Source organism: Penicillium samsonianum, assembly GCF_028829775.1.
Source record: "Penicillium samsonianum strain IBT 33392 chromosome Unknown utg000006l_segment0_segment0, whole genome shotgun sequence".
In the NCBI taxonomy this organism is placed as follows: Eukaryota; Fungi; Ascomycota; class Eurotiomycetes; order Eurotiales; family Aspergillaceae; genus Penicillium; species Penicillium samsonianum.
This window is the reverse complement of record NW_026643264.1, coordinates 1,937,206-1,962,946: the sequence shown is the minus strand read 5'-3', so window position 1 is coordinate 1,962,946 and position 25,741 is coordinate 1,937,206. Positions and strand designations below refer to the sequence as shown.

At 47.3% G+C, this 25,741-nt stretch overlaps 7 protein-coding genes across 7 annotated transcripts; 4 read left to right on the top strand and 3 right to left on the bottom strand.

Annotated features, from left to right (window-relative positions):
• Positions 1–104: 104 nt before the first annotated feature.
• N7471_010761 (uncharacterized protein) lies at positions 105–698 on the top strand (the record flags this gene model as incomplete). The annotated part of the gene is made up of 3 exons (XM_057283480.1): positions 105–157; positions 255–484; positions 550–698. 3 exons carry the CDS (start codon positions 105–107, stop codon positions 696–698), a joined length of 432 nt encoding a protein of 143 aa, XP_057132459.1.
• Positions 699–3,429: 2,731 nt separating this feature from the next.
• On the bottom strand, positions 3,430–4,056 carry N7471_010760 (ankyrin repeat domain-containing protein; the record flags this gene model as incomplete). The annotated part of the gene is made up of 1 exon (XM_057283479.1): positions 3,430–4,056. The coding sequence occupies one exon, from the start codon at positions 4,054–4,056 to the stop codon at positions 3,430–3,432; it is 627 nt and encodes a 208-aa protein (XP_057132458.1).
• A 2,708-nt stretch (positions 4,057–6,764) lies between these two features.
• Positions 6,765–7,676, bottom strand: N7471_010759 (uncharacterized protein; the record flags this gene model as incomplete). The annotated part of the gene is made up of 1 exon (XM_057283478.1): positions 6,765–7,676. One exon carries the CDS (start codon positions 7,674–7,676, stop codon positions 6,765–6,767), a length of 912 nt encoding a protein of 303 aa, XP_057132457.1.
• Positions 7,677–15,338: 7,662 nt separating this feature from the next.
• On the bottom strand, positions 15,339–15,742 carry N7471_010758 (uncharacterized protein; the record flags this gene model as incomplete). Its single annotated transcript, XM_057283477.1, has 2 exons — positions 15,339–15,383; positions 15,449–15,742. The coding sequence occupies 2 exons, from the start codon at positions 15,740–15,742 to the stop codon at positions 15,339–15,341; spliced, it is 339 nt and encodes a 112-aa protein (XP_057132456.1).
• Positions 15,743–19,020: 3,278 nt separating this feature from the next.
• Positions 19,021–19,209, top strand: N7471_010757 (uncharacterized protein; the record flags this gene model as incomplete). The annotated part of the gene is made up of 1 exon (XM_057283476.1): positions 19,021–19,209. One exon carries the CDS (start codon positions 19,021–19,023, stop codon positions 19,207–19,209), a length of 189 nt encoding a protein of 62 aa, XP_057132455.1.
• A 1,770-nt stretch (positions 19,210–20,979) lies between these two features.
• N7471_010756 (uncharacterized protein) lies at positions 20,980–22,113 on the top strand (the record flags this gene model as incomplete). Its single annotated transcript, XM_057283475.1, has 3 exons — positions 20,980–21,027; positions 21,104–21,762; positions 21,834–22,113. The coding sequence occupies 3 exons, from the start codon at positions 20,980–20,982 to the stop codon at positions 22,111–22,113; spliced, it is 987 nt and encodes a 328-aa protein (XP_057132454.1).
• Positions 22,114–24,083: 1,970 nt separating this feature from the next.
• Positions 24,084–25,184, top strand: N7471_010755 (BTB/POZ domain-containing protein; the record flags this gene model as incomplete). Its single annotated transcript, XM_057283474.1, has 3 exons — positions 24,084–24,202; positions 24,286–24,397; positions 24,453–25,184. The coding sequence occupies 3 exons, from the start codon at positions 24,084–24,086 to the stop codon at positions 25,182–25,184; spliced, it is 963 nt and encodes a 320-aa protein (XP_057132453.1).
• Positions 25,185–25,741: the final 557 nt, after the last annotated feature.

Below are 25,741 nucleotides of genomic sequence, written 5' to 3'. Positions count from 1 at the left end.
CAATTCTAATCGTTGGCGATGGCAAGTCCTAAGTCTATCGACGACGTGTTTGAAGCGTGTGGCCTCATCTGGGAGCAGTCACAGAATCTCATCCTTTGCCAGCGATGCCGCTGTGCAATACGTCCACGAGGTTCACAGGTAACCTAGCACCTTCACAGTAAGCACCGCGTGCCGTTGCCTCTCCGCAAAGGCCTCACCACCCGTCTGCGAGACCACCAAGTTCGTTTCTAGGAACCGGCAGGTGCTTCTCCTAGACCGGACGGCTCCCCGGCCGATACTCGTTTGCAGCTCCTCGCTGGGTATGCATGCCATCGGTGCCCTTACCGCACGGTTAGCCGGGACCTCATCCGCCGCCACTTGTCCCAGGAGCATCTCCAGCAGCAGCGCGCCTCCTCCCGTCAGGCCAATGGCCTCTATGACGATGTCTACCTACAGACCTGGTCGCAGAGCTCGTCCCGACAGTATTGGACGGTGATTCACCAGGGTCAGTCCGTCCGACCTATGGCTCAGAGCCCGGCCGTAGATGCCCACATAGCATCCGTCCACCAGCGGGAGCGGGCGCGGCTCCAGGCCGAGGAGGCCACAGCCGATTCTACCACGACGCGCCTTCAGAGCGTGGAGGCCACCCGGCCGTGGATGGAACGCACCCGCTGGCCCCAGATACCTTCATCTCAAACGAACATGAATTCATCAAATGAAAATATTGCCGTAGAAAAATATTTCGTGGATTATCCTCCGCTTCTCCAATTAAATAACACCTATCCCATGGGGGGAGGGGGAGTCACCGTGACTCGGATTAGGGCTTTTCATTTTTATATGGGAGAAGAAAAGTGGGTCCACGGCCACTCGCTTTAATTTTCAGACCACCACTCGTTTTTGTAGTTGGCGTCGGATCATGCTCAGATTATCAGGGGTTATATTCCTCGTAGTGAATTTTGTATAGTTCCAATTAATAGTTAATTCGACCAGTATTAGTGGAGGTTTATGCGATTAGAAATCCGGAGTTTTTTTTGGTGAGGGCGCAGATGTGGATATGCGACCACAGTCAAACCACCCATAACATCAACATTGGGGTTAACAAGTTGATCAGTCCAAAGTTCAATTAGATGAATACGGGGTTAACAAGAAATTCAGGGGTATTTAGAAGTCCCAGTTATCGTCCAGTTGAATTTTGGAACAACTTGACCACTTCATCCACCCCAGTTTGTTATACAATTTGGGTATTTGTTGCATACTTTGTATATATATATCCACACACAACATGGAAAACCAAATTTTTTCCAAACCGGGGGAATTTCCCATTATTACATACAAGGAGCCCAACACCGATTAGGATTGCCCACCGGTAGGCAGTTACAGCATGCCATCCAACAGTGGGACAGAGTCCAGGAGTGCGAGCGTTGGGAAGTGCCCACCACGGTAAATCAACCCATTCCCGGGTTAACCGTGCATGCCGATGGCATTTTATGTACACGAGAATCAGATTGTGGTAACGTGGTTCATAGTATCGACGTTATGAAACAGCACTGGCGCAAGACACACGCAAAGGTCGTCCCCGTATCGCAACCCGTCAAGCCGCCCAAGAGCAGGTCCAGCAGTTTAGCCGCACGGTGATATACCAACAGGCGTTTAACCACGGCACAGGTAGACATCACATCCACGTGCAGGGCCGCAGTACGGACCAGAATACACCAGTTGAACGCCCCATTCATCAGGCGTCCCAGATCCACGCGGAGCTCGATAAGATGGAAGAGCTGTACCAGCAGAATATTAATCAGCCCATCCAGATCGAAGCTGGCTAGCGAGACGAAGCGAACCCGTGGCTGCGTCGCACGTAGTGGGCCGTATATTTGTCCGGGTTGAACCCCGACGATTTGGTCCAGTGCGTCCAACAACCCGATCCCGAGGACCGCAGTGAGGCAGCATTAACCGCGGCCGCGATTTGGGATTCCATGGCCGCCGTGGCCCTATCCCATGGGGGAGGGGGATCTGACGGTGAGATCCATTAGGGTTTGGCATTTTTATATGGGAGAAAAAAAGTGGGGTCACGGCCAGATCCATTAATTTTGACACGGCCGGTGCATTTAGCAGTTGGCGTCGGATCATGCATAGATTTTCAGAAGTTGTACTCCCAGTAATGAATTTTATATACTTCTGATTTATAGTAGATTCGACAAGTATTAGTGGAGGAATTTACGATTGAAAATCGGGGTTTTTTTGGTGAGGGCCCAGATATGGATATGCGACCATAGTAAACCACCCATAACATCAACATTGGGGTTAACAAGTTGATCAGTTGCTTTTTCTGTTTCTTGCTTTGTCTGTTGAGAAGCCGATCAAGCACAGAAAGATACGTTCCATCCAGTTTAGATCCATCATTCTGATGTGTAAGTATTCCATAGAGAGTCTCCACTGGGTCCCAATGGGGGCTTCAAATATATGGCATATAGTAGCTGCGAAAATAAACAATGGAGTGGACAATACAATCAGATTTTGGGTATTAGCATCTGTCCGTATAGCTGAAAGTCGGTACTCTAAGAATATATACGACGCTCGATCGCTGGTTCGGGAATTTGATGGAGAATCAGGTCATCAGGTTCACGCCTCGTGATCTTCGATAACTCTCAAACACACAGCCTCTGTCTCTTGTAGCCGTGGTTGCAATTGGAGTACGAGTCGCATGTCATGATCCATATCGCATTCATCTAGTGCGTCAATCACTATCACCAAATTGGAATTCGGAGAGTAGATAGATCCAAACTTAATAAGGGTTGGAGGAAGATATTGTCAAACCGTTCCTTCAGCCCTGTTTTTGCGATGTCGAAATTTTCATGGATTGCTTTCTGGACACCGGGGATCCTTTGGGGAATGCTCTTCGCTAAATGTTTTGTAGTCTCACCTACACTGGTGATGGCCGTCCTAACCAGGTGGAAGCTAATGTCATTTAAAAGGTTAAACTGTTACAAAACTCACGTCTTATCAATCTGTAAGTATAAGGAAGGCATAGTGAATGATTGAGAGAGTAATATGAGGGTACGCATACCTTTGAATACGTTTAGCTCACATATACGCTCACGAACATATGGTAAAAGCTCCAGGCCACGGGCCATACTAGTAGAGAGTTCAGGGAAAGAATTAGAAAGGTAAATTATTCGCGCGCTCTACGCCGGCGGGGTTTATACTAGCAGGAATAGGCAGGCAGTATAGAAAGAGTGGTCAATGGGTAAGGTACTTGGGTGCAGATACTCATGAAACGCCACTGTACAGCTTCATTACTACATTCGTGGTGGACCGGGAAAATCGGGCGTCACTTGATTGGGTACGGTACTAGAGATCATATGTTCCGATAGTTATCGATGTTTCTGACATTGGTTACATTTAAAGAATACAAGACTTCCATATAATAAAGGAGATCTCATTTCTAAGTATTTAGACTCTGCAAACTGCGGAAGAACCAAACATAGACTGCGGCGGTGGCTTACGGGTGTAACCGTAACCTTTCGGCGGTCTGCCGCCGGCATCCAAGATCGAACGGAAAATATAGTCATCAAAAGTATCGCCATCAGCACTGATTGCAAAGGCATTCAGGCCGTCTTCCCCTGTAGCATGGACATTTGCCTTATGACTTATCAAAGTTTTCACTAGCTCGCGATCTTTCTCCCAGATTGCTAATCTCAGTAAGTTACCATCCTTGTCCCAACTGAAATCCGCACCATGTTCTATCAGACCACACATCACACGATTCTGGTAGCGGCCCAAGGCAGCCTTTAGTATATCACTAGTTGCCTTTGCACCAGCGTCCAGTAGCAAATTCACCACATTTTTGCGACCCATGAGGGAAGCGAGCAAGAGAGGTGGTGTCTGTGAGAGTTGTCCAAAGGAGTTAGGATCGGATCCTTCATTCAGCGAGAAACGGACAGTATCTTCATGCCCATCTCTGACCGCGTGAAAGAATGCCTCTGCCTGTGTATCCTGATCGGGCAAACCCTGGTTTGTTTCCAGTTGGTCAATGTCACGGGGCTCTTCTCCCGTCGGGTTTGTACGGATGCCGAACATAGTTGCTCCAAAAGAACTATAGGGAAGTGGAAAATATATTCACACTAGATATTGATGTTTTATCACGTACGCAGCAAGGCTTTTATATCTCCCGCTCCACTATAAATATGGTCGTGAGTTATTAATGGCCATATAGTGATTTGAGTCCAAGGTTTATTTCTGAAAGAATCCCCATTTACACCTAGTATACCCCAGGCTAAAGAATTCCTCCCTCCTCAGATTTAAATTTTATCATAGCATACCACGAATGGCCTTGTGTATAGATTACTAGATTCTCTAGACCTTTTTGAATGCCCTTATCAACCAACCATCACCATTGTCCATTGTCTCACCCGTGTGCCCCGGAGATGGGTAGACCAATTTTGTTTTATTCCGTTTATTTTTACCCCCATGTTTAACTGCGTTTTATTCTGAATTTTATTTATTTGTTAGTTGTTCTACGTTGTTGAAATTGTTGTTTGTGGTTCCGAATTTGGATTTGTTAATTTTAGAGCTCTAGTTTTAGTACTTTTTATTTCTTGATTCTAGCCATTACTTGATCGGTACTACAGTCATCACGGTTATCGATTTTACGTACTAACGTCGCAAGAATTTTCCCACTGTCTCTGCCCGTGATCAAGATACTTTGGAATACAACGTCAGAAGATAAACCTCTAGTGCGGAACAATTACAACAAAGCCATGGCTATATTGTCACGTATTGATTGTATATTATTTCCCATTCTATTCAAATAGTGATGCCGTGATTATAGGCCTGCTAGACCGAGAAAGTGTTAGAAGTTACCTGGGATAGAGTTCATGGAGCGGTCGACAACGGGCAGATGTATCGAAACTTGCTGTCGAGTGCGGTCCACGGGATCCGCCAACATTTGATCGTAGCAGGTGACCAAAGCATTCGGTGTCACTGAGCTCAACCCCAAGGTTGATTTCCAATTACTGAGATGGAAAACGACACTGAGCCGGGAAGCAAGCAATAGTTATTTTTGGCTCGGAAATAGGTCTTTTCGAGCCGAGGGCTGGTCGCCATTTTTGGATATTATGTCAACAAATGTGAAGATCGTCCCCTGAATTACTCCAGGGAATAACCTTGGACCGAGTTTGTATTGTTTTTGCTTACAAATCTGTCCGTATAAATTGTTGTCGGAACGTGGTCGTTACAGTACGGACTAGTACGGGCATAGCCAATTGAGTACTTGAGAGTGTGATTTTTATATACTATAGAAAGTGCAGAATAAATAGGGGATGAGTTTAGTAAGATCGTTGAGAGCCTTAGGATCATCAGGCAGATGGGGGTTGTCGGCGCAGTAACACCGGCATACCGGAGGATTTAATCCTACATGTTTTCGTAATTTATGTTATGTAATCGAGGCTCCATATAAATTGTGTAGAGAGCCGATACAGGAATACAGAGAGTTGAATACCATTGATTGGACCCCTACATTTACAATACGGCCCACGCCGACAGGGGTGCTGAATATTCCGGGCGCACTAGTAAAATTGCGACCCTCTTTTGTTGACAGAAGCCAATCATCGACCTGATGTAGAGCCTTACCTGTATAAATGACCTAGATTTTTTAGTTTTTTACGCAAATACAAAGATGACAAACGGGAGGCGCTGGAATGAGGCTTAGAGAACTCGGTAGAGTATCTTTTGTGGGCGGTTGGGGTTTAGATACTACACTTGCCTTTCGGTAGCCCATTCACATCCAGACTGCGAGATCCAGTCAAAGGACCAACACTCCGACACCCTGAGCCCTATTCCTGGCAATCCCGTGCGACGCGGGAACTACATTCCCTTCAAGCTATCAAGCCACCAGAACATTGAGAACCCCCGGTCGGACTTAATCACACCCGACAATGGCACTCCAAAATCGTCCCAACATGGGTATCAAAAGAAGATACATATTGATGAACTCGATTTCATGTATCAAATGTGCTTCGCAATTCACAAATGCAAACCGAATCATGAATCCACGGGAGCAATTTTTGGGGTGGGAGAATGAAAGATTAGACTTTGGAGCGACTGGTTCACTGAACGGACAATTCAACAATAATAGAATCGTCTCTGAGCTTAGACTGTTTCGGAAATTGGTTTGGACTGATCCAGCCTCTGGTTTTGGTTTCGTTCTTTTCAGCATACAAGGATATCCCACTTGAGCAGGGTTGCATCATTCCGCACCTAAGCAGTTTCAGATTCACTTTGACGAGCTAAAAATAAGTGATAACTATCTATTGGCTCTGTTTGAGAGCGTCAATATCTAAGAAATAAAGTTCCTATTGAATTGTGTTACATAATTCTTTGTACCAAATAGATGTCATGATAAATAATCCAGGCATGAGGGTATTGGCCAGGGCTCAGGAGGCCATCTGTATTCATTGGGACTGGTTTACATTTGGAAACCTACCTGAATACGGAGGAAACCAACGTTAATCCTCGAAACATGACCTGATTCTATAACCAAGGTTCTCGCCATAAAAAAGAACACTCTAAAGCTGGATTCGACCACGGTGCTCTAGAAAGGGAGCTTCGACCCCTTACGGCGCCGTATTGCTGGAGACAATAGAGCAACCGAGTCTCTGTAACGTTCCTTGGAAGACTGGTGGCAATAGACCATTTGACCAAGTTGCAGCCTCGAGCAAATGATGGATTGGCTCGAACCAGAAGGTTAATAATATCAAAGTCAGGCGCACGCGTGTGAATGGCCAGTTTCAATAGTTGATCCGAGAACCGACTTTTAAGATATTTGGCGTTATCGGTCGGAAATTTTCTCTGATATCCAGCAGGTAGAGAAGGGCTCTACGGTTGCCCTGTGCTATGGCATCCTTAATACCCTGCAAGCAAGCCATTCCAGAAAACACTGGAGCAAGTGTCTGCTGTCGCATGGCGGAGTAGGAGAGGTCATGCCGGGCAAACCTTTTCCCAAACGCCCGGCGTAGGGCAACGAGAAGGTCAAATTTTTCATCGGACCATAAGCCATGTAATGCCTTGTCTGGAAGCAGAAACAGACGGATAGGTCGGATGATGTGACGTCGCCCATGCTCTGGCGCAATATATTCAGCCTCAATGGCAAAATGGTCCATGACCCGAAGTCGCTTTGGATAGCCATCGTTTGTACACATCTGCTGGGCTCGTAAAGTCTCAATCGCAGAAACCCCGCTCCATTCTCGCCGCTGCACTTCTTTGGAGGGAAATCGGAGATGTTCTTGCCACATGATAGCATCCAGTGCCAGTGCTAGCAACGTCGGTAAAACCCGTTTCAACCGATGAATGTTGAACCAGCGACATGCCATCACTTTTTGCTGTAGTACCCTCTGATCTGAGACCAGTAAAGGGCGATACGCGGCCAATCGTAGTTCCGACTGAAACCCCGGACAATCTTGATAGTCTCGTTTGATACATCTCATATCGCAATAAATGGATTCTCTGTCAGAGGGCCGCAGCCGGAAGCAATCCTGTGGGTCATTCCAAAGCGCTTGGACCATGAAAATATCATAGAGCGCCTCTCGTGAAACAACTGCCGCGATCACATTGGAAGCACGTGCGAGATTGACCACAAAAGCATCAAGGAAAATCGTCTCAATAATCTCGCACGGGAGAGAATCCAGGGTGGAGAGTGGCATTCTGGCGGGCAACACCTCGGGAGCCGCAGGCGACGTCAAAGGCTTCAGTTGCTATATAAGCGGGCACACGGGCTACTTATATCAAGCAGAGGCCAAGTAGGCCCTGATAGGCCGATACGAAAATTAGTGGACCTCACTCGAAGTATCACCGGCTGCCATGCAATGATAGAATGCTGTGGTGGGAATTGCTTTGAAGCACTTGCATCTTCCTCGCTATCCTTTGTTCTTCCGACCTAGAACTACTGAATACGCGAAAGGAAGTCCACGTATCCGGTTCCAATAGCGTGAGTCTCAGGAAACCCAGGGACGTGCTACGACATGATGGTCTGGCGGTCGAAAACTGACCACGGACTTCTTGGTCTAACAGGAACTCAATAGGTACGAATGGTACGAAAGCTCCTCCCGTAACTCGAAGAGCTTCTAAAGACCTAAATAATCGCAGCAGTGTCTAGATATACATATCCTATCCCATGGGGGTGGGTAAACCGAGCCTGGGTTGAATTAGGGTCTGAGAGTTAACTATGGGAGGAAAAAAGTGGGTCAGGGCCCAGTTTATTTAATTTTCAAACCCCCAGTTTATTTAGCAGTTGGCGTTGGATCCTACTCAGATTTCTAGAAGTTGTATTCCCAAAGGTAAAGTTTATATGGTTTTAATTTAGAGTCAATTCGACCAGTACTGGTAGAGATTTAAGCGATTGAAAATCGGGGTTTTTTTTAGTGAGGACATGGAAGTAGAGGTGCGACCGTAGTCAACCACGCCACCCATAACATCAACATTGGGGTTAACAAATTGATCAGTCCAAGATCTAATTAGATGAATACGGGGCTAAGATGAGATTCAGGGGTAATTAGAAGTCCCAGCTGTCGTCCAGTTTAATTTGGGGGAAATTCCACCACTATTCCCATGGGGGTGGGTGGGCGCAGTATAGTAGACTGGAATTAGGACTTTGGCTTAACTATGGAGGGAAAAAGTGGGGCCATGAGTAAGTAGAATGGAATACTTTTCATGAGTAGACTGGAATTACTTTTCGTACGAGGATTGAACTCAAAGTTTGTACAATTCTAAGTTACGCCTCGGAGATTATGGTCCTCAAATTTTGGAGTATTTAATTCAGCCATAAAGGTGTGGTGGCCGATCAAAAATTTGGAATTAAAACCCTAAGTCTGTATTCGACCCAGCATGTTTTTGACCCTCATAACCGTGCCAAGCGCCCAATACACAGCGGTGTGTTGGGCGCTTGGCACGGTTATTGGGAAGCAGCATTTTACGTATCTATACAACCGTGCTCGCAGTCAGGCGTTCACTTTTCAGAATATTCTCTCCAGATGGTCGTCCAAAACTAGACTGCGGCCCTTCAATCCCGCGAGGGTTTTTAGAGACATCCAAAAACCTTGAGCCGAGCCTAGACAATTACAGAGTATGACACTCCTGACTGATGTGTAAATGAGGCGCCGAAATAAGGCGGTGTGCCGAAACTTGACAAAGATACCTTCGCCGTAATTGAAGATAAATCTATCAAATAACAATAATATCGTAAATAAAGACGCCTGGGGTATCCTCTGGCTCTGAAGTTAAATACCATCGAATTTTGAAATAATAATATAGGATGTTGGTCTAGTGCGACTTTGTGAACAAGGGTCAGCGAAAACAAAAAATACACCACAGAACTATAATCACTGCCTATTCCATCATTAACATATATCTAGCACGTCTAATCTTTGATTTTCATGGTAATTCCAAAATGTTATTATCGTTTCAAACCAACAAAATCAATAATTTACATATTATGTTGCGTAAGAATTTGCCTCTTAAGTCTAGGGTATTTTATGCGGTGGCTTGAGCTCACCCGATGGCCCGAGTACATCTGAGGGCATGGATTCTTCGATATCGCCAAACTGGTTTTCCTATCAGACCCTGCCACGGAGCCCCTCCTTGTTGCCATGAAGCGCAGCGTGAAAAGACCAATTTACAAGGCATTCGAGTCGATTGCATCACATCGCAGTAATGAGTTTGATCAAGTGCGCCTGTGATTTATCCCCAGCACATCTCTCCCATCCGTGAACAATCTCTCGATATCTATCTCTGCTGCCGGTATAGCAAGGTGATCTTGTGCTACCTTTGCCATACAACTAAATTCAAGCATTTATAACACTAACACCATTGTTATTAGCGCAGGAACTGTGTATTGTGTCACATCCTGTCCATTCCGCAAACAACGATAGGAGCCTTGTCCCAAACATCCCGGTCAACCGTTCGGGCTTACGCAGTAAATTTGCTCGCTGACAGGTACCGCGTTGAGCTCCTGTGGACTCCCCCCTCCCCCTTTTCCAGATCTCCCATAGCCCAGCATTGCGCAACCGAATGCATTATGGGGCCCCACGAGTCCTTCCGGGTGGCATTAGTTAGCTTTAATGAGTGGTCCTTAGCGAGATGACTCGGTCTCAGACGTGTGTTTGACGCTCCTATTGGTCAAGGGTCACGCCAATCTATGGTCTAGGTGCATCGAAGGATTTGACTGGAGCCCACCATTCTCTTCAGGATTTCTTTCACGCAGAGAGATATTTTCTTGCCCACCTTGCTCACAGACCCACCACATTGTGCAAGGATCTTTTTCTGTTTCCCTGCACAAATCCGGTCTAGGCGTCTATTTTTTAAGACTTCTCTAAATACAGAAGTCTTGGATGGAACAAGGTAATTATTAAGTATTATGAAACTGCGTCAACATGAATGCTGAGCGGTATTCACTGTCTCAAATGACTGAAGCAAGGCTATTCACGACTGTCTTACCTGATGTTTTAGGTGCAGAGTTCTTTGAAGTCATGCCTAGGCGCGGGCGATACGGTTTTACTGGACTTTGACCAGAGTAGATTATGTGACCTGTATCAATACCACCAGTCCAATGGTGTCATGAGTCAAGACTAATGGCGAATCAGAGGTCGGAGACCTTGTGCTCAAAATGGCAGTGTGGCACATAAAACGATTCCTAGACGTGCCGCGGTCGCACGTACAGTGTGTATGTGTTCATCAAGGTCTATAAATACAAATACGAGGGATTGGACACAGTACTCAAAGCATCCTGACTGTGCCTTCGTGGTATATCTCCTACATCGTATCTTTCCTCACCAAACTCTAGGGCTAATTGATATGGAGAAAGCAAAGATATCGATCGACACAGACTACAAGGTCATGTTCCGAGGATAGCAGATCTGGAGAATGAGCTACAGAGATTAGAGGGGCAACGATCCCTGGTCCAAGATGAAGGCGAATCTTGGAAAGATTCTTGTTCTCAGCAGCCCACCGAGCAGGGCATCTTCACGTTTCCAGAATGGTGGTTGAAGTTGCTAAGGCTTGATATGGAGGTTGGGCGGGTACATTGTCGCCTTGATGGTGTGTTGCCTTTGATATAACTCGTGATTGAACCATTTCTCAATGCTAAAACAAGAATGATCTAAAACATTACAGAAGCTGTTATGGCGACACGACCTGCCGGGTGTCAAAAAAACCACTTTGTCTAATATACAGATGGCTCAAACCCTCTTCTACATGAAAAACAAAATCTTACGTTAAGGGATTTCCGGATGATCTTCTTAAGAAAGAGGAGATTGATAAAGCTTGAGGTGGCATGTTTCCTTAATATGACGTCTTACCTGTAATGAGTTTGGGGTAGAGTACAGAGTATTGTTAGCTCTCAAAACCTGTTAGCCTCTCCCATGGCGATGGTTGCAATGATTTTCACTATATTTCCGTCAGCATTCTTTTTGTATGTCGCCATGTTTCCGGAGGCGGCTGAGTTTTTCTTTGTTGGAAGTCGTACCGCTGTAAGAAGCCCGAATTCAACGAACTAGCCGGTGATGACGGCCTCGAGCGAGACGAGTAGAGGCTTTCACCATAATCGAATGGTCTGGCAGGGCTCAATATCACTCTTAGAACAATGCTCTAGAAGATTGTACCACACACGCAATTTCGACGTTATGATAAGCTCCATCCTATCTTCTCAAGCCTGTTTTGGAGGCCGGTGACACCACGGGAAAGTGGTTTTTTTTTTGGTGGAGTGAGATGATTGGCCAGGATGACACATATGTATTTGGGCGCTCCGCCCCCTCTTTCACAAAGGTGCGTACGGCTCACCTTCCCCGGCAGGCTAGAACTACTGCCGTAAGCTTTCAACAGGTAACCTACTATGTCATAGCATCTAGCACTTAAGGTTGTACCACGAAAAAGCCAAATTCTCCCAGAAGTTGGGCGATGGCTCTGAGCCCTGTGGCCTTGCCAGGCACATGACTCGTGGTTGTAAAACTGGCGCGTTTGATACGATACAGCACCGTTATATTTTATCTGTAACGTAATGATACAGATATCCCTTAATAAGCGAACAAAAGTACACCTGGGAAATACGAGGGAAGGAAGGAGGGGGTTTCGCATCGGACAGGAGCGTGTTGATCCGCTCCCGGATAGTGCGATTCGTGCGTTCGGCCAGACCATTCTGCCCTTGCAGTATGGCGGCGAGGTGTCAAACTCAACCCCCTGGGACTCGAGGTGCGTTCCGACCGGTAGGTATTCTCTCCCGTTGTCGGTGAGGAACCGTTTGATCTGGGCGCCAAACTGTCGGTGCAGCCAGGCCTCAAATTGTCGGAACTTCTGGAGCGCTTCATGCTTCCATCTCACAGAATATGCCCACGAGCCACGAGAATAATCGTCGGTAAAGGTGATCACGTACCTGGAGCCATCTTTGGCAATCGGCATTTCCATAATGTCCGAATGGATCATTTCGAATATTCCCGAAGAGTGCAGACGTGGCCGTCTTGCACAGGAGCTCCTCTTCTGATGCTGCTTACCCGATATGCACGCCGGGCACTGTAGCGTTGCTAGCAGCTGCGCTTGCGTCAGCGGTCGGTACGGAGTGCCGGTCTGCCGGAGGACCACCCTCAAGTCTCCCCGGTTCAGATGTCCCATCCGAGTGTGCCACAACGCTTCAGAGGCCTGGTCCACTCCTTTGCACGCACCTTCTTCGAGTATCACAGCTTCACCACCGAGTTCAGAGGTTGACGCTGCGCATTCTGCGCCACTTGACTCCTGAGGGTCGTCGACGTCCATGGCCACCGCCTGCGGTTCCAGGGAATCTGCATGGTCATGGGTCGCCGGCGCCCTCGCCAGTTGGACTCGCTCTCGAGATCTCTTGCTCACATGGCAACGCAGGATCAGTAGATCCTCCTCCGCATGGTAGGGGGTCCCCACCGTCCGTCCTCGGCGTTGCACAAAGACGTTCTGCGGGTGCGCCACCACCGAGTAGCGGTCTCGCAACAGTTTCGGCACGGTGATCAGGTTCATCCCGACGCGTGGCGCGAAGTACACATTTTTTAACACCAGGGGTTGGTTGAACTTCCGCCGGAGCGTGAGCTTCACCGTACCAATCCCTTCGGCTTCCACTGGATCGCCCGCCGTGTCCAGCATCTCGCGGTGGGGCCGCAGACTGCCGAAGCAGCTCCGGTCCCAGCAGATGTGGCTGGTGGCGGCCGAGTCCAGGATCCACCGGGGTTGCGGTGCGTGGGTATAAAGGGTCGTCACCCTCGCCCTCACGATATTGATCCTCGGTCTCTTGGAAGTCGGCGGGCCCTGCCGATCTCCCATCTGGCTTGATGGTATATTTTGCAAATTGTTTCTTGGTGAGCCGGAAACACTCCGTTCAGCCTTCAGGGCATGGTCCCTGGACGGCTGTACTTCTCGCTGTTTCTTCCAGCACTGCGCGACCACATGGCCGCGCTTCTTGCAATAGTTGCATTTCTTGGCAGTCTGCTGCACCGTATTGACGGACGGGCCAGACGCTGCCTGCAAGGGTGTTGGAGACTCTTTCCTCCGAACCGTCTGTTCGGATTAGACAGACGGTTTCCGATCGTGGTCGGATTCACCGGATCCTTGTCATTCTGAATGGCATCCACAATCAGGACATATTCCGGTCCTATCTGCGTCAGCAAGATCGCGATGTGTGCTCGATCGCCAATCGATCCGGGCGCGATGGCATTCAATTGATGTACGAGCAACCGTACACGATCAACGAATTCGCGCGCACTGCCACAGCGCTCGCCAGTGGTTTCGCAAAGCTGGGCGAACGGCTCGCAGAACGTGGCGAGTTCCATCCGCCGGTATCGTTCTTCGAGTTCATTGCAGAAGTCGCGAGACGTCTCTAGTCCCGCAACATGAATGCTGATATGGGGGGACAGGTACCGGAAGATGGTGTGGTAGGCCTCGGCTTCGCGGCGCGACCATTCACGGTGGCGCTCGAATGCCTGGACCTCCACTTCGAGGCGCGCTTCAATGGCTCGCTGCCTCACCGCCCCGTTGAGGTGGGGCTCCACCAAGGGTGCCGTAATTGGTTTGGCATACTTGAACAGGCAGTCGGGACGCTGAAGGTCGCCTGACACAACATCCCAGACCTGTCTAGCTTTCAGGTACGAGGTCATGAGACGTTTCCAGGTTGCGAAGTTGTCGCTTCCTGTCAGAGGCTCAATGGCCGTGACGACTCGATCGGGCAAGTCGTGGACCAGAGTAGACATGTTGTTGCTTCCGAAAGTGGGGTAGATATATAACCAAGAGGGTCTAGTTGATTCTCAGATGAGTAGAGACGGCACCCGAGAGATTGCTCTGGGCTCATAACCTGTTATAGTTCAGAGGAATAAATTGATTGATTTCTCAGAGGGAGACACGAGGCTATATATATATACACAGTGAAGGCATCTACTTGCATCATGTATTTCTTCCACGCAGAAAGAACTGGAAGCTTCTTGATCTGCAACAGCCTCGCATCACAACACTCAACACTTTGGCACCGTACTTTGTTGTACTGTAACGCAGAACAGATTTAATTCGTGGAATCTCCGCCATGGAATTAGCATACGGGCTAGAGTAATACAATGAAATCGCGCATTATCCTAACGAGAAGATCAATTTGGTTGAAATCAACTTGATGCTCCGTATAGAAGTCTTGGGGATTGAATCCGGTGGTGCAGCTTTATTTACACCAGCACCAGCTCCATATCACAACGGCTCTGCGAAACATAATCTCTAGCAAGTGGCATTGACGTCTGTTGCAATCTCTTGAGGGCGTATGCATTTACGACCAACGCGCTTTCCAGTGATCAGACCTCAATGCTCACTAATAATATTTTCCACAACGATCCAAGTACCGAATACGTTTTGCCTTTCCATTTCTGTCATGTATGCCGGCAATACAAATATAGAGGTCTTTAAGCAGACAATCTGTCACTAATCTCCTTCTCCACCGCAAAAACTGATTGGTTTTGAGAGTAGTATGCCTCAGCCTCACCAATTAGCCCCGCCTCTCCTCTTGATCTCAAGATAGGCTATCCTATATCAACCCCCACCATTATATTCCATCATGGCAGCCAGTGGCCCTATATGCCATGGCGATTACACTGTCGGGTGGATATACGCTTTAGCCCTCGAGATGGTAGCCGCAAAGTTAATGCTGGATGCGATACACCCGAGTTTGCCTCCGCCCACCGACAGATCAAAATACGTATATTTTGGGAAATATCCGGGAACGCAACATCGGCATTGCCTATTTACCAAGTGGCGCTTATGGCCGGCTTTTCCTTGCGATCATTCCCATTCGAATACATACTAACATCAACATCAAGAGAAGGCTAAGCTTTTTCAACCTTCTCCCATTCATCTCCATTACCCTCAGTCTGACGTACGTTAGCGACTTGATGACCTCCCAGAACCGGCAGAACAATAATAGCAGCGAACTTACCAATGTTTCCGTTTTATCTTGAAAAACCTGAACAGCGTCAAGCATAGTTTGGTAGTGTTCCTTCTGTTGCTCTAAATGGTGTCGCTCGATTTCTCTGTCGATATCTTTGTTATGTTGGTTAAGCTTGGTTGCCGTCGCTGATATGCGGCACTGCATTTCTTCATCAGATGCGCCTTCTTGTTGTAAATTCTCCAAATCCTTCAACATCTCGAGCGTTAGAGATTGTGAATATGAAAGGCTGGAAGCTGGCTTCTGTCGAAATTCGTCAAGGTGTGTTTGTAGCCAGACGTCCATCTTTGAAGGCTTCTGCGACTATTTTATTAGTATGTACAGTAATGAATAAGATATTGTTCGCCTACCATTCCAGAAGAGAGATTAAAAATCGAAGTAAAGTAAATGTCTCTTGATTTTGACGGAGAACTGAAATGCTCAGCTCACAGGGGAATTCCTCCTTGTTTAAATGGTCCCTACGCACGGCCCTATGTAAGATGGTGTGTGCTTGCCAAGTGGCAAAACCGCGAATCATGCATTGCATACTGTACATCCGCTAACCCACTAAGCAAAGATTTAGTGGACAACCAACAGAAAAGGATATCAGCTGGCGGCGGCAAGTGATACACGCTAGTTTGCTGTCACTGTGGGCCTACCTATCAAAAAAAGCGACTCTTATCTTGAGCATCTTAACACTGATACTGAGTGGGCGCTACGATATGAACCTGTGATAGGCTCGCTACCACTTGTAATGAAATTCTGGGCCAGTGTAGGGTGGCTGAAGTGTGTTTTTCTCTTCCGACCGGGTTGAGGTGATGTGGTCAGTGTCGATGTAAGACTCGGACACTCGAACCCCGCACATATGCGATCCACTGACGATCTCTCAATCAGTAACATTCAAGTTTGTAAGGCGCGATGCAACTGCTTGGCACGCTTACCGTATCCTCTAAAGTGACGGGAATGCCTAAGTTACATACCAAACTGACCCCGGACTGGCTCCCAAAAAGTACCGGGCTCTCTGCAGTGATCAGTGATGCAACTGCGAGATGTAGAGGGGAATTGTTGATAGATTGCCTGTCTAAGACCCATATGTTTGTTGAGTTTGCATCGAATCCCTAGACCTTGTTTTTTTCATACTGGTATTTTAAGCTCCTGGTATTTATTACCTGGTCAGGTACAAAACAAAACGTCTTATTTACGCGCTATCTACATATGGGGTAGCGCGTCATGTGAGTAGGGTTTGAACGAGAATCTCTGTGTTCCCGACATGGAAGGCGATACCGGTCGCTACTGTATGACCCGGCGTACGCTCCGTTGATGGACCGGTCTCCTGTTATCGGCGAAGCAAGTGGTTTTTCTTGGGGATTTCAACAAGACCAAAACTGGATGACGCCACCTGCACCTTCAACTGTCACTCAGTCTCAGCCAAATTTGAGATACCCAGAACTAAGACCTCGAACGCCGCATCGATCAGCGCCTACGTCACCTTCAAGGGACTGCAACACAGAAGAACACCATAAGCAGCATCAAGAATTGAGACGATGGAAACACTCGAAGCGCCAAATACAGTTGGACCACGAACAGGTCTAGAGGACAGCCAAAAAGGTACTTCGAACGGTATCTGAAGTTACTGAGACGACTAACCAACCAGTGAGAGATGATGAAGTGAGGTTCGTATGGCTGTACTTCCGAATTTAGGTTCCTCGCAGTGGCTAAGTAGACTCTTACAGCACGTCGAAAACACTATCAGCGTCGACACATGATTCAGCCACACAGAGCCGACGCTCTTGGCCGCCTAATTACCTTTTAAACCACCAAGATGACACTGCGTAATCTCCAGCCGAGATTCTACAGAAAGCTTTGAAGTTTCAGGTATTACAGTCAATCAGGGTGTTGCGCGAGATCGCTAGGAATTTCCGTGCATTCAACCTGGAACTTTAGACGATTGATGGTTGGATAACAGAAATCAAAGGTGCTGACGCAACACTCATTCCTATTCCATCAAGCACTGCGTTCCAGATATCCCATTCTCATGGAATGCCTCATTGCTTCAGGCCCTAGGCGAGGCTTCATTATCAGGGATTAGGCGCTCCAGTTGTTGAAATACATATATACCTATGCGGAGAAGTATCACTTATTTCAGAAACCGCGGGTATATTTTGAGATTGGTAGATGGATAGAAAGACTTAGCCTAGGCAAACCATGATGAGCAAGACGAATGATAAGATTCTCCCGGAGATCGCGAATAGTTTTTGCTCTTCCTATGTAATCTGCTAGCTTTTGTTTTCACATTTGAATAGAGTAAACATCTTCTAATTTTCTGGTATATGTCACATATTCAAGATCCTCAATGCCGTACTAACCGTATTGGAAACAATGCCGCTACTGTCCCTTTCCTAAACCTGCTTTCAAGGAGCTGTTCCAGAGATTTCCATCCGTTTGCTCCTCTCGGTGCCATTACTCCTATTGAGGCATAGAATGTAAATTGTCAAGTCCAACAGCCCTGCGTCCAGTAGTATGCCTTCCGTGTTTACTGGCTCCATCGTGATAGCCTGCAATCTTGGGGGTTGCAGCGGTACGTTTGAAGGACTCATGTACAGACCACATCCCGAACACTGTTTTGACCATTTCATCACAGGACCTTCGCTCCTTTTCATTCGCATGGTGCGCAGTACACTAGATCGGACCGACTCGTTCACGTAAATACCGCTCTAGAATGTCAAGATCATTAGCTGGTGGTTGGTTTTCACTGTGGGCAGGCAATGTGGCATTCAACAGACTGGTTTGCGTTACGGCTTCCTTGCATAGCGTGCGAGCTCATATGGCGCTCTCTGAAAATTAACCGTCTCGTGCTTGTTTGACAATTGGGTAAGAAGCTAACTCTTCGTATAGAGAGAAGGAAGCCAGCTAGCTCTAGGAATATGTGAGTTAGTCTGCAGCAACTGAGCAGATGTGAAAAGATAAAAAGGGGACGTAAGTGTAGGTGAAGAATAGGAAGCGGACGCCCATTAAGAGTTCGGACACATCGTCAGTCAAGAGAGACCTCTTTTGACTTACTCTCTAACAGCAATCCTTCTATCAGTACTGCATTCGTTGGCTGTACAGGCAAGCAGTAGTAACTTGAAAGGATCTCCAAAGTTCTTCGCTTGCGTAGCATTTCGGGGACGTTCGTTTCTCGGAAGGTGTCAAATCATGTTTTCAGTTATGCATGTGAGCTCTTTAAAGATATTAAAGGCCTTGATTCGTTTGACATTGTATGTGTTGTTGTTGGATCCTGGGAATGCGAGGAAGGCTTGGGGAAAGGAGAAATGTATCACTGACTGTCCGTTTTGGGTAAGGCACACTTCGGTCACCTGCTCGCCACCCTGCCCCGGCGCACCCAACTATCCTGCTCCTGCTTGTCTCGTACCACCATCAGTCCTCCTCCCAATAGACACATTGAATGCCTATGTTGCAATTTACTTTTTTTCTTTTATTTTCTAGGAAATTGGACCTTACCGAATCCCCTTCCCTCAATAATAGAAGAGGCCCAGCTTGCCCGCCTATAGCGCAACAATTGCTTTTCTTATCCACCATCATATATGCCTCATATTGAGAGACAGCTTTGGTCAGACTTTCCTCGCCTGCTAATACTTGAGGTCATTCATGCGTCCGCTGAAGAGCCTTCACAACAGATCAACATGGGCGCCCAAGACGATCTCTCATCCGGCTACAAAGGCCCCTCTAGTGGCCCGATACAGACCTTACGCTTCGAAATGTCTATCGTCTAGAATCCCTGCAATAGGCGACAGATTTCATGAGAATAGCTCCTAAGCCTACCATTTCGTCTCCGAAAAAACCGTATAGTTCCTTTTTGGCAACGCCATCCACGCCATCACCTTCGTCCCAAATATCGCTAGAGCCCAACTTCATTCTAGCACAACCCCGATCCCGAAAGCTATGAGACAATACTACGTGCTGAGCATCGGAGACGTTGAAAGAATAATATACTACACAAGCGCCAAAAAGAGAGAAGTGACTGAGGCGGGCTTGAACATCCTTCTTTTAGCTAGGCTCGAGAGAGAGAGGTTGGAATTACCAAAGTGTTGAATGCTTTCATGAACTACAGTACTGACTTAGACCATAGGAAATCAGTTCAAAAGCGAACCATCGGCCAAAATACCTGCGACCTGTGCTCCAGCACGAACCCCTTCCACACCTCATACACTTTCATCCTCGAACGACCTTTCAAGCCCGACAGGAGTTTGAACCTAGCTTTCTCCTGAGGATACCACTGCATTTACTGTCACCCACCGGCCAGCCTACTATCCCGACCTGCGCGCGTGCCTTGATCAAGAGATATACTCTAGGAAAAAGAATACATATTGAGCAAGTCAAAGCGAAGTTCATGAGATCAGCTTCTATCCGAGTTGCGAATTATTTTGCAAGCACCCATTCCATGCAGCTGTTGAGCATCGTGCAAGGCTATATGGCGAAGGGCTTATGAGTTTTGGACAACATGGTCTTGAGGCGTCTGTGAGAAATATGGTAGATATTGACAGGGTGAATGCTTGAGGGACTCTATCTGTGCAAGCAAAAGCAACGGGATGAGCGTGGTCATTGATCGTCGTCATGGAATTGATGTTTTAAGGTTGAAGGCCTTCATGGTCGGTCGACGGTCGATAGAAATACTGTACAGATCCCACGACACTCCCTTACTATGTCGCCCTCGTACGTTCTTGCATAGTTGAGACGTAATCCATGTCAATGTTTGTAGGAATCAACGTACGCTCCATAACCACCATTAATTTTCGTGTTGTCCAACCAGACTAGTATTCCCGCGCTCCAAGATGGGACCAGATGTCTAGTCCCAGTTGAGCCTGCATTGACCAAAAAGGCATTGGGATGATTGTAATAACATGGAAAGTTGGCATATGTGCTCATTAGGCCCCCACGATATTGTCAGTCTTACCTTCAATACATACTAATTTATTACAGAAAGACCAGGGTCAAGTACGATTGGGTTCATTAGTGGCTGTTTCTGCATATGTATTCAATAGTCCAATGCGTCCCACTTCTTTTTGTCTGGCCCGAATTCCTGTCCAATGATATACCTCTTGTGCTTGATCCATCTTGGCTCCCTTCCGTCGAATAGCGCTGCCTGGCAGCACTTTGTGTTCTGGGAACATCCATATCGTAAAGAGGAATGGATCGGCGCCGCTATAATCCTCGTTGGTCAATCAACATCAGCAGGTAAGATAGAGATACCATTGGCCGATGAAATTCCAGGGGCTCGATGGCCAGCTTGGCACCACGGGAGCCCTATTTCAGGCCTAGGTCCCTTGACCAAACAAATCTAGAGTTTCATTTTGCCACTTGCTGTCTGAATGGTTTTACCATCATATACTGCGCCCTTTCAATTTTGCCCTCAATCTCTGGCTCTGTCGATGAATATGTCGTCATGACCTACCTTGGAGTCCTTACCATTCGACGTTCTCTTTCAAATAACAGCCTACCTCGACATTCGGGACTACATACACCTCAGTCACTCGAGCCGCTCAATGTTTAGCTCAATGAAAGATACCATCATTGCACGGGCTCTTGTCAAGGTGAGCAACAACGAATGAGGAAACCAAAGCTTTCTACCGGCTATGGACCAACACACCATGCTGAAACTTATCTCAGAACATTCTGCTTTGCAGCAAAGAAGGAAAAGCAGCTTGGGCCACTACGACTGGCTATTATCAAGCCATCAGACATCAGTTTGATGTTCATGAGGCGGTTGCGACTGCGTCCCCATATTCTGTTTCAGTGCTGGCTTATGCCGCAGACTTCTTGTACCACCAAGGCTTTCTGTGTTATCGAGTCAAAACCCAAATTCGTTTGCTGGATGTACACAATACAGGCCAAAAAGAGCTTGTTTTGGACCTCGACCATATGAACAGTTACGACATCGGAATTGAATACATTCTCTCGGACGTGGGAGAACAAACTACCCTTCTACGGTTCAGTTGCGGGATCCTGATCCTTCTGTTTAGCCAAGACAATTCAAATGATGCTGATCTGGTCGCGATTGATTTACAGCCCCGCCCAGACCAGGCTCGACAGAGCCGTTTGCTTCTCCAAGAACCAGTCTCCTCCTCGGATCCAATTTTTGTCCGCCATACCCGTCTGTCTCTCTGGTTTGGCACGTTCACGGCCGTCAATGGCCGACAGAGTGAATGGGTATTGCGGGGCGTGCAATTGAAAACGTTCCAACGAACTGAGTTTTCCGTAGAATTTCTTGTCGATGGCGAGCTTGGCAGGAGAGTATGCTTTGAGATCTACAAGGGGATCTTTATGTGGTGTGCATAATAGACCAGCAAGAGTCTTCCTTCTACCACTGGTCATGCTACTCCCCAGATCATGAAAACAGCGTGGGCAATGGACGTGTTTGGCGCCGTGAGCATCGTGAGGGCCCTATCAACGAAATGTGGGCTGATCTCTCTATACAAGTGGATGAGGAAAAGGACCGACCGGTCATTCTTGAATTCCGCCGTGAATGGCTTGACGGTCGAAGCGAAAACCATCGTACCTATTACACCACACCCCTCCCCACGCGAGACGAGGTCCTGGCAATGCATACAAAGGAGTTTACCCGACCCACTGATATGGTGGACTCAGGTGAAGCTCATAGCCAGCTCCCAGGAAAATGACCGGTTCGCGATTGCTACGCTGAGCATGAGATTAGCGGTCCTCTGGACCAACGTTTCGACTTCATTCCGCCACATACCAGGCACAACAGCTACCACCTGGCCGCGACAACCTACGTTGATCTTGTTAACGACCCTAAGTTGCAAGCAGATGGGGTGCGCTCTCAGCACTGCTTGCGACTTCGAACAAAATCGCGGGAACGTAGCTGTGCAATTGACGAAGGGGGCGCGGAGCATTTCGACTTTCGTGGTGTTTGCTTATGGCCATCCGAAGATGCTCCCTCGGAGCTACTGGCCCTACTATGTCCGGCCTCGTCCACCAGTCTTGTTCGGGCTGTTTGTGACGAGCGGGACTCTACCCCTGCAGAAGAATTGCCCCCCATCACCATATGCTGATTCTCATCAACTTCGACCCTATGATACGCTTTCCTTATCTGACCTCCCTGCGCAAACAGAAGGCGAGTACAACGTCAACCCGAAAAGTGCTTGATGCACCGCGGCCTGATCTTCATTGGTCTCACGCGCCCGTACAACATGCGGAGGCATTTCACCTAGCTATTCGTTATGGCTATCGACCATGATAATGTTTGAAATTTCCACTGCTCTAGAGATCAGAATCAAAACACGCTATGGGTAATTTTGTATTATGCCGTCAAATAGTACAGTGACCGTCAAGGTTACTGATCAACGGTCAGAGAATGGCAGAATATAGGACCATACTGAAGCATTATCCTCTTGCCCCTCATTTTTTTAATGCGGCTTGCTCAATATTTTATCCGCGAATGCCCTTTCTTTTCACAAGGTAGTTACCATAGAATCACCATCAAGCGAATAACCAAGCGAGGGGCCTTGGCATTTATTATGTAAACTAAATACTTAAAAATACAGAGTCAAATAGCATAAATAATGCAAGTCACGGTATACAAATTTTGCTTACTAAAAAGGCCCATGGGCACGCCCACGTTGGGCGCACCCGCTTACATAAGGCCCATGGGCCCCGCCCACCGGCCCGTCCATGGGCGATGTCGCAGTCTAAGCGGGACAACTTGGATAGAAACTGCCCGAATGTCCACAGGCACGGGACCCAAAGGCATCTCATCAGTCCACAGGAGTTCACGGGCAGGCTGCACAGCCAACTCCGGCGAAGTCGGAATGAGGGGTTTGAACAAGTACACATCTGCGGCCGAACGGGGTTTCTTGTAAAAGCAACCCTGTATGTGACGGATATACTGTGATTCTAAAGGCTACAACGGCGGAAAAGGAACATAATTTTCGGGCTGAAGTCAACACTTCTCGCAGCCTTAGGAGATTGTAGGAGTATCAAATCTCCGTGTGTGTGCTGGGGACTTCGAACCCCTTGTCGCATATTGGTATCATGGCGAGCTGATGGCTCGCTCACATGATGATCCTGAGCTGGTTTGTACCCGGATTCAACATTAGCAAATTATCGAAATCAAACAAGGGTACATACGTCAACTACAGTATCTCGGTCGACGAAGCTCTGAGTGGATTTCACGAATTAATAATCAAGAAATTTAAAATTCTCTTATTCTGATTTCCACGTACAGACGGATGCAACGCCACACTAGCCCACATTCGGACTTTGCGTCAATAATGCTTCGCTCAGAACACAGGTTAGTTTACCACTAATCCTAATACGAATAGTGAGGTTTTGAGAACTGGCCGAGAAATAAATCGTGAGTGTTTTGAGGGAAGTACCGTACTTCGTGAGTTAACTTCATCTTCAATAAGATAAATCACATGATAGACTTGTACTGTACTACGTTGCCCATAGTTACAACAGGTTTGATAGAAGCGGGGTTAGGCAGCAATGCATTTAGAGCGCATATGAATAACAGAATGAATTTATCAAAGTAGCAACCGCCGGAAACATCAACTAATTCTAGCTTGATTGTTTAGCTTTCTCGTTTGCCGACACGAAAAGATTTTCGTTCTTCTTTTGGCGCCCGATCATGGTGAAGAAAAAAGGCAAGATTTCAGCATTCGCGACCACGGACCCAGAACCTGACCCTCCCACGTCTGACACACAAGACAAGGAGGATCAGGAAACTATCCTCGCTCTCATTACTAGGTGAGAATCGAACAATCAGATTGAAATCTTATAGACCTTCATCATTGACGTTCAATAAGCTTGCATCTTAACTCAAGTTATAGTGATTTGACAATAATTTGCAAGGGTGAGGCTTTCTCGGCTCATAAGCTTGTCGTTTGCCCCAGATCGAAGTATTTCCACAGGGCTTGTTATGGCGGTTTCAAGGTGAAACAAGTCAGACCTTTGAGCTGCTCGTAAAATAAGTCTGACGACTGCTGTTCGCTGCTAGGAAACCGAAGGGCAGATTCATCTGGACGAGAGAAGCCCGATTCTAATCGAGAAGGTGCTGGAATTTCTGTACACGGGAGATTACACCCTCGAACGCCTTGCAACAACATCGATGCACCCTGGCACAGAGAGTGCTAAAAGACAAGAAATACATACAGGGTTCGAAAATGGGCTGGTGCTGGACTCGTCATCAGAAGCATGCTGCATGCATAATTCTACGGCAGAAATGGAGAGACTGGTGGGTAGATCATCGGCAGAAAAGAAACCGGCTCCGATTGACGAAATCCCTGGGAAAGATCCATTCGAGCATGGTGTTGCGTTGGAGCCAGTCGGCGATATATTGGCTGACTTTCATCCATGCTACTTCCATGTGCGCATGTATGGCGAAGCGGATTACTTCATGATCAACGATTTAAAAGCCAAAGCAAAGGCGCACTTTCTTGCATGTTTCATGGATAATCCCAAAAGAAAACCCTTTGCGGATACTATCGAGGAACTCTATTCAACACAAGCCGACTATCGGCAGTTAAGGCAACTTGCCATCGAAACGATAGTTGACGACTTACCGAATCTTCGAAAAGGGTTGTTTCCGGTGATTGATTCCAGACTCATGAAGGCGGTTCCCGATTTTACTTACGATCTATGCCAAGCGACACTGGACAAGTATGTGGGTGTTCTGCCCACCACTCTGTTCTCTGTAGGTCCTGATTCAAGTTTCAGCTGGCGAGAGTAAATGTTTTAGGTTGGTCATATTAGGGTATTTCGAGAAATATGGCTCACTGTTTGCACTTTATACAGTATGTATGTATGTATGCTCAATTTGAGCATTTCAAGACGTTCGTGCGGCTCCTCTGTCAATCGGTATTATCCCCAAGACCGCCGATGGAGAATAACTAAGAACTTGTAACGGGTACAACATACCATTCACCGGGTGCCCGTCTCTCCGAATAGAGCCAGCCGCAACGAAGCGAAACATGACAAAAGCTATCATTGGCAAATATTGCGATGCTATGTTCAAAAGGCAGGGGAAATGTTCTGTGCTTTTAATGATGCGGAAAGCAAATTGGCGCATACTTGGACAAAGGAAATCGGTTCAGGAATATTGCGTGGACTGCTCAGCATAATCGGTACACCGTTGTTTGACTCTGCTGGGGATCATCACGGATTCTCGTACGAGGTAGGTCGAGCCGAGAGAAGAGAAGCTCCGAGATGTGGATGACATCAAGGACATTTTATTAACTAAGTAACTAACGATCTAGCAGTTGAATCTCACACTTCTTCCCGCAAACT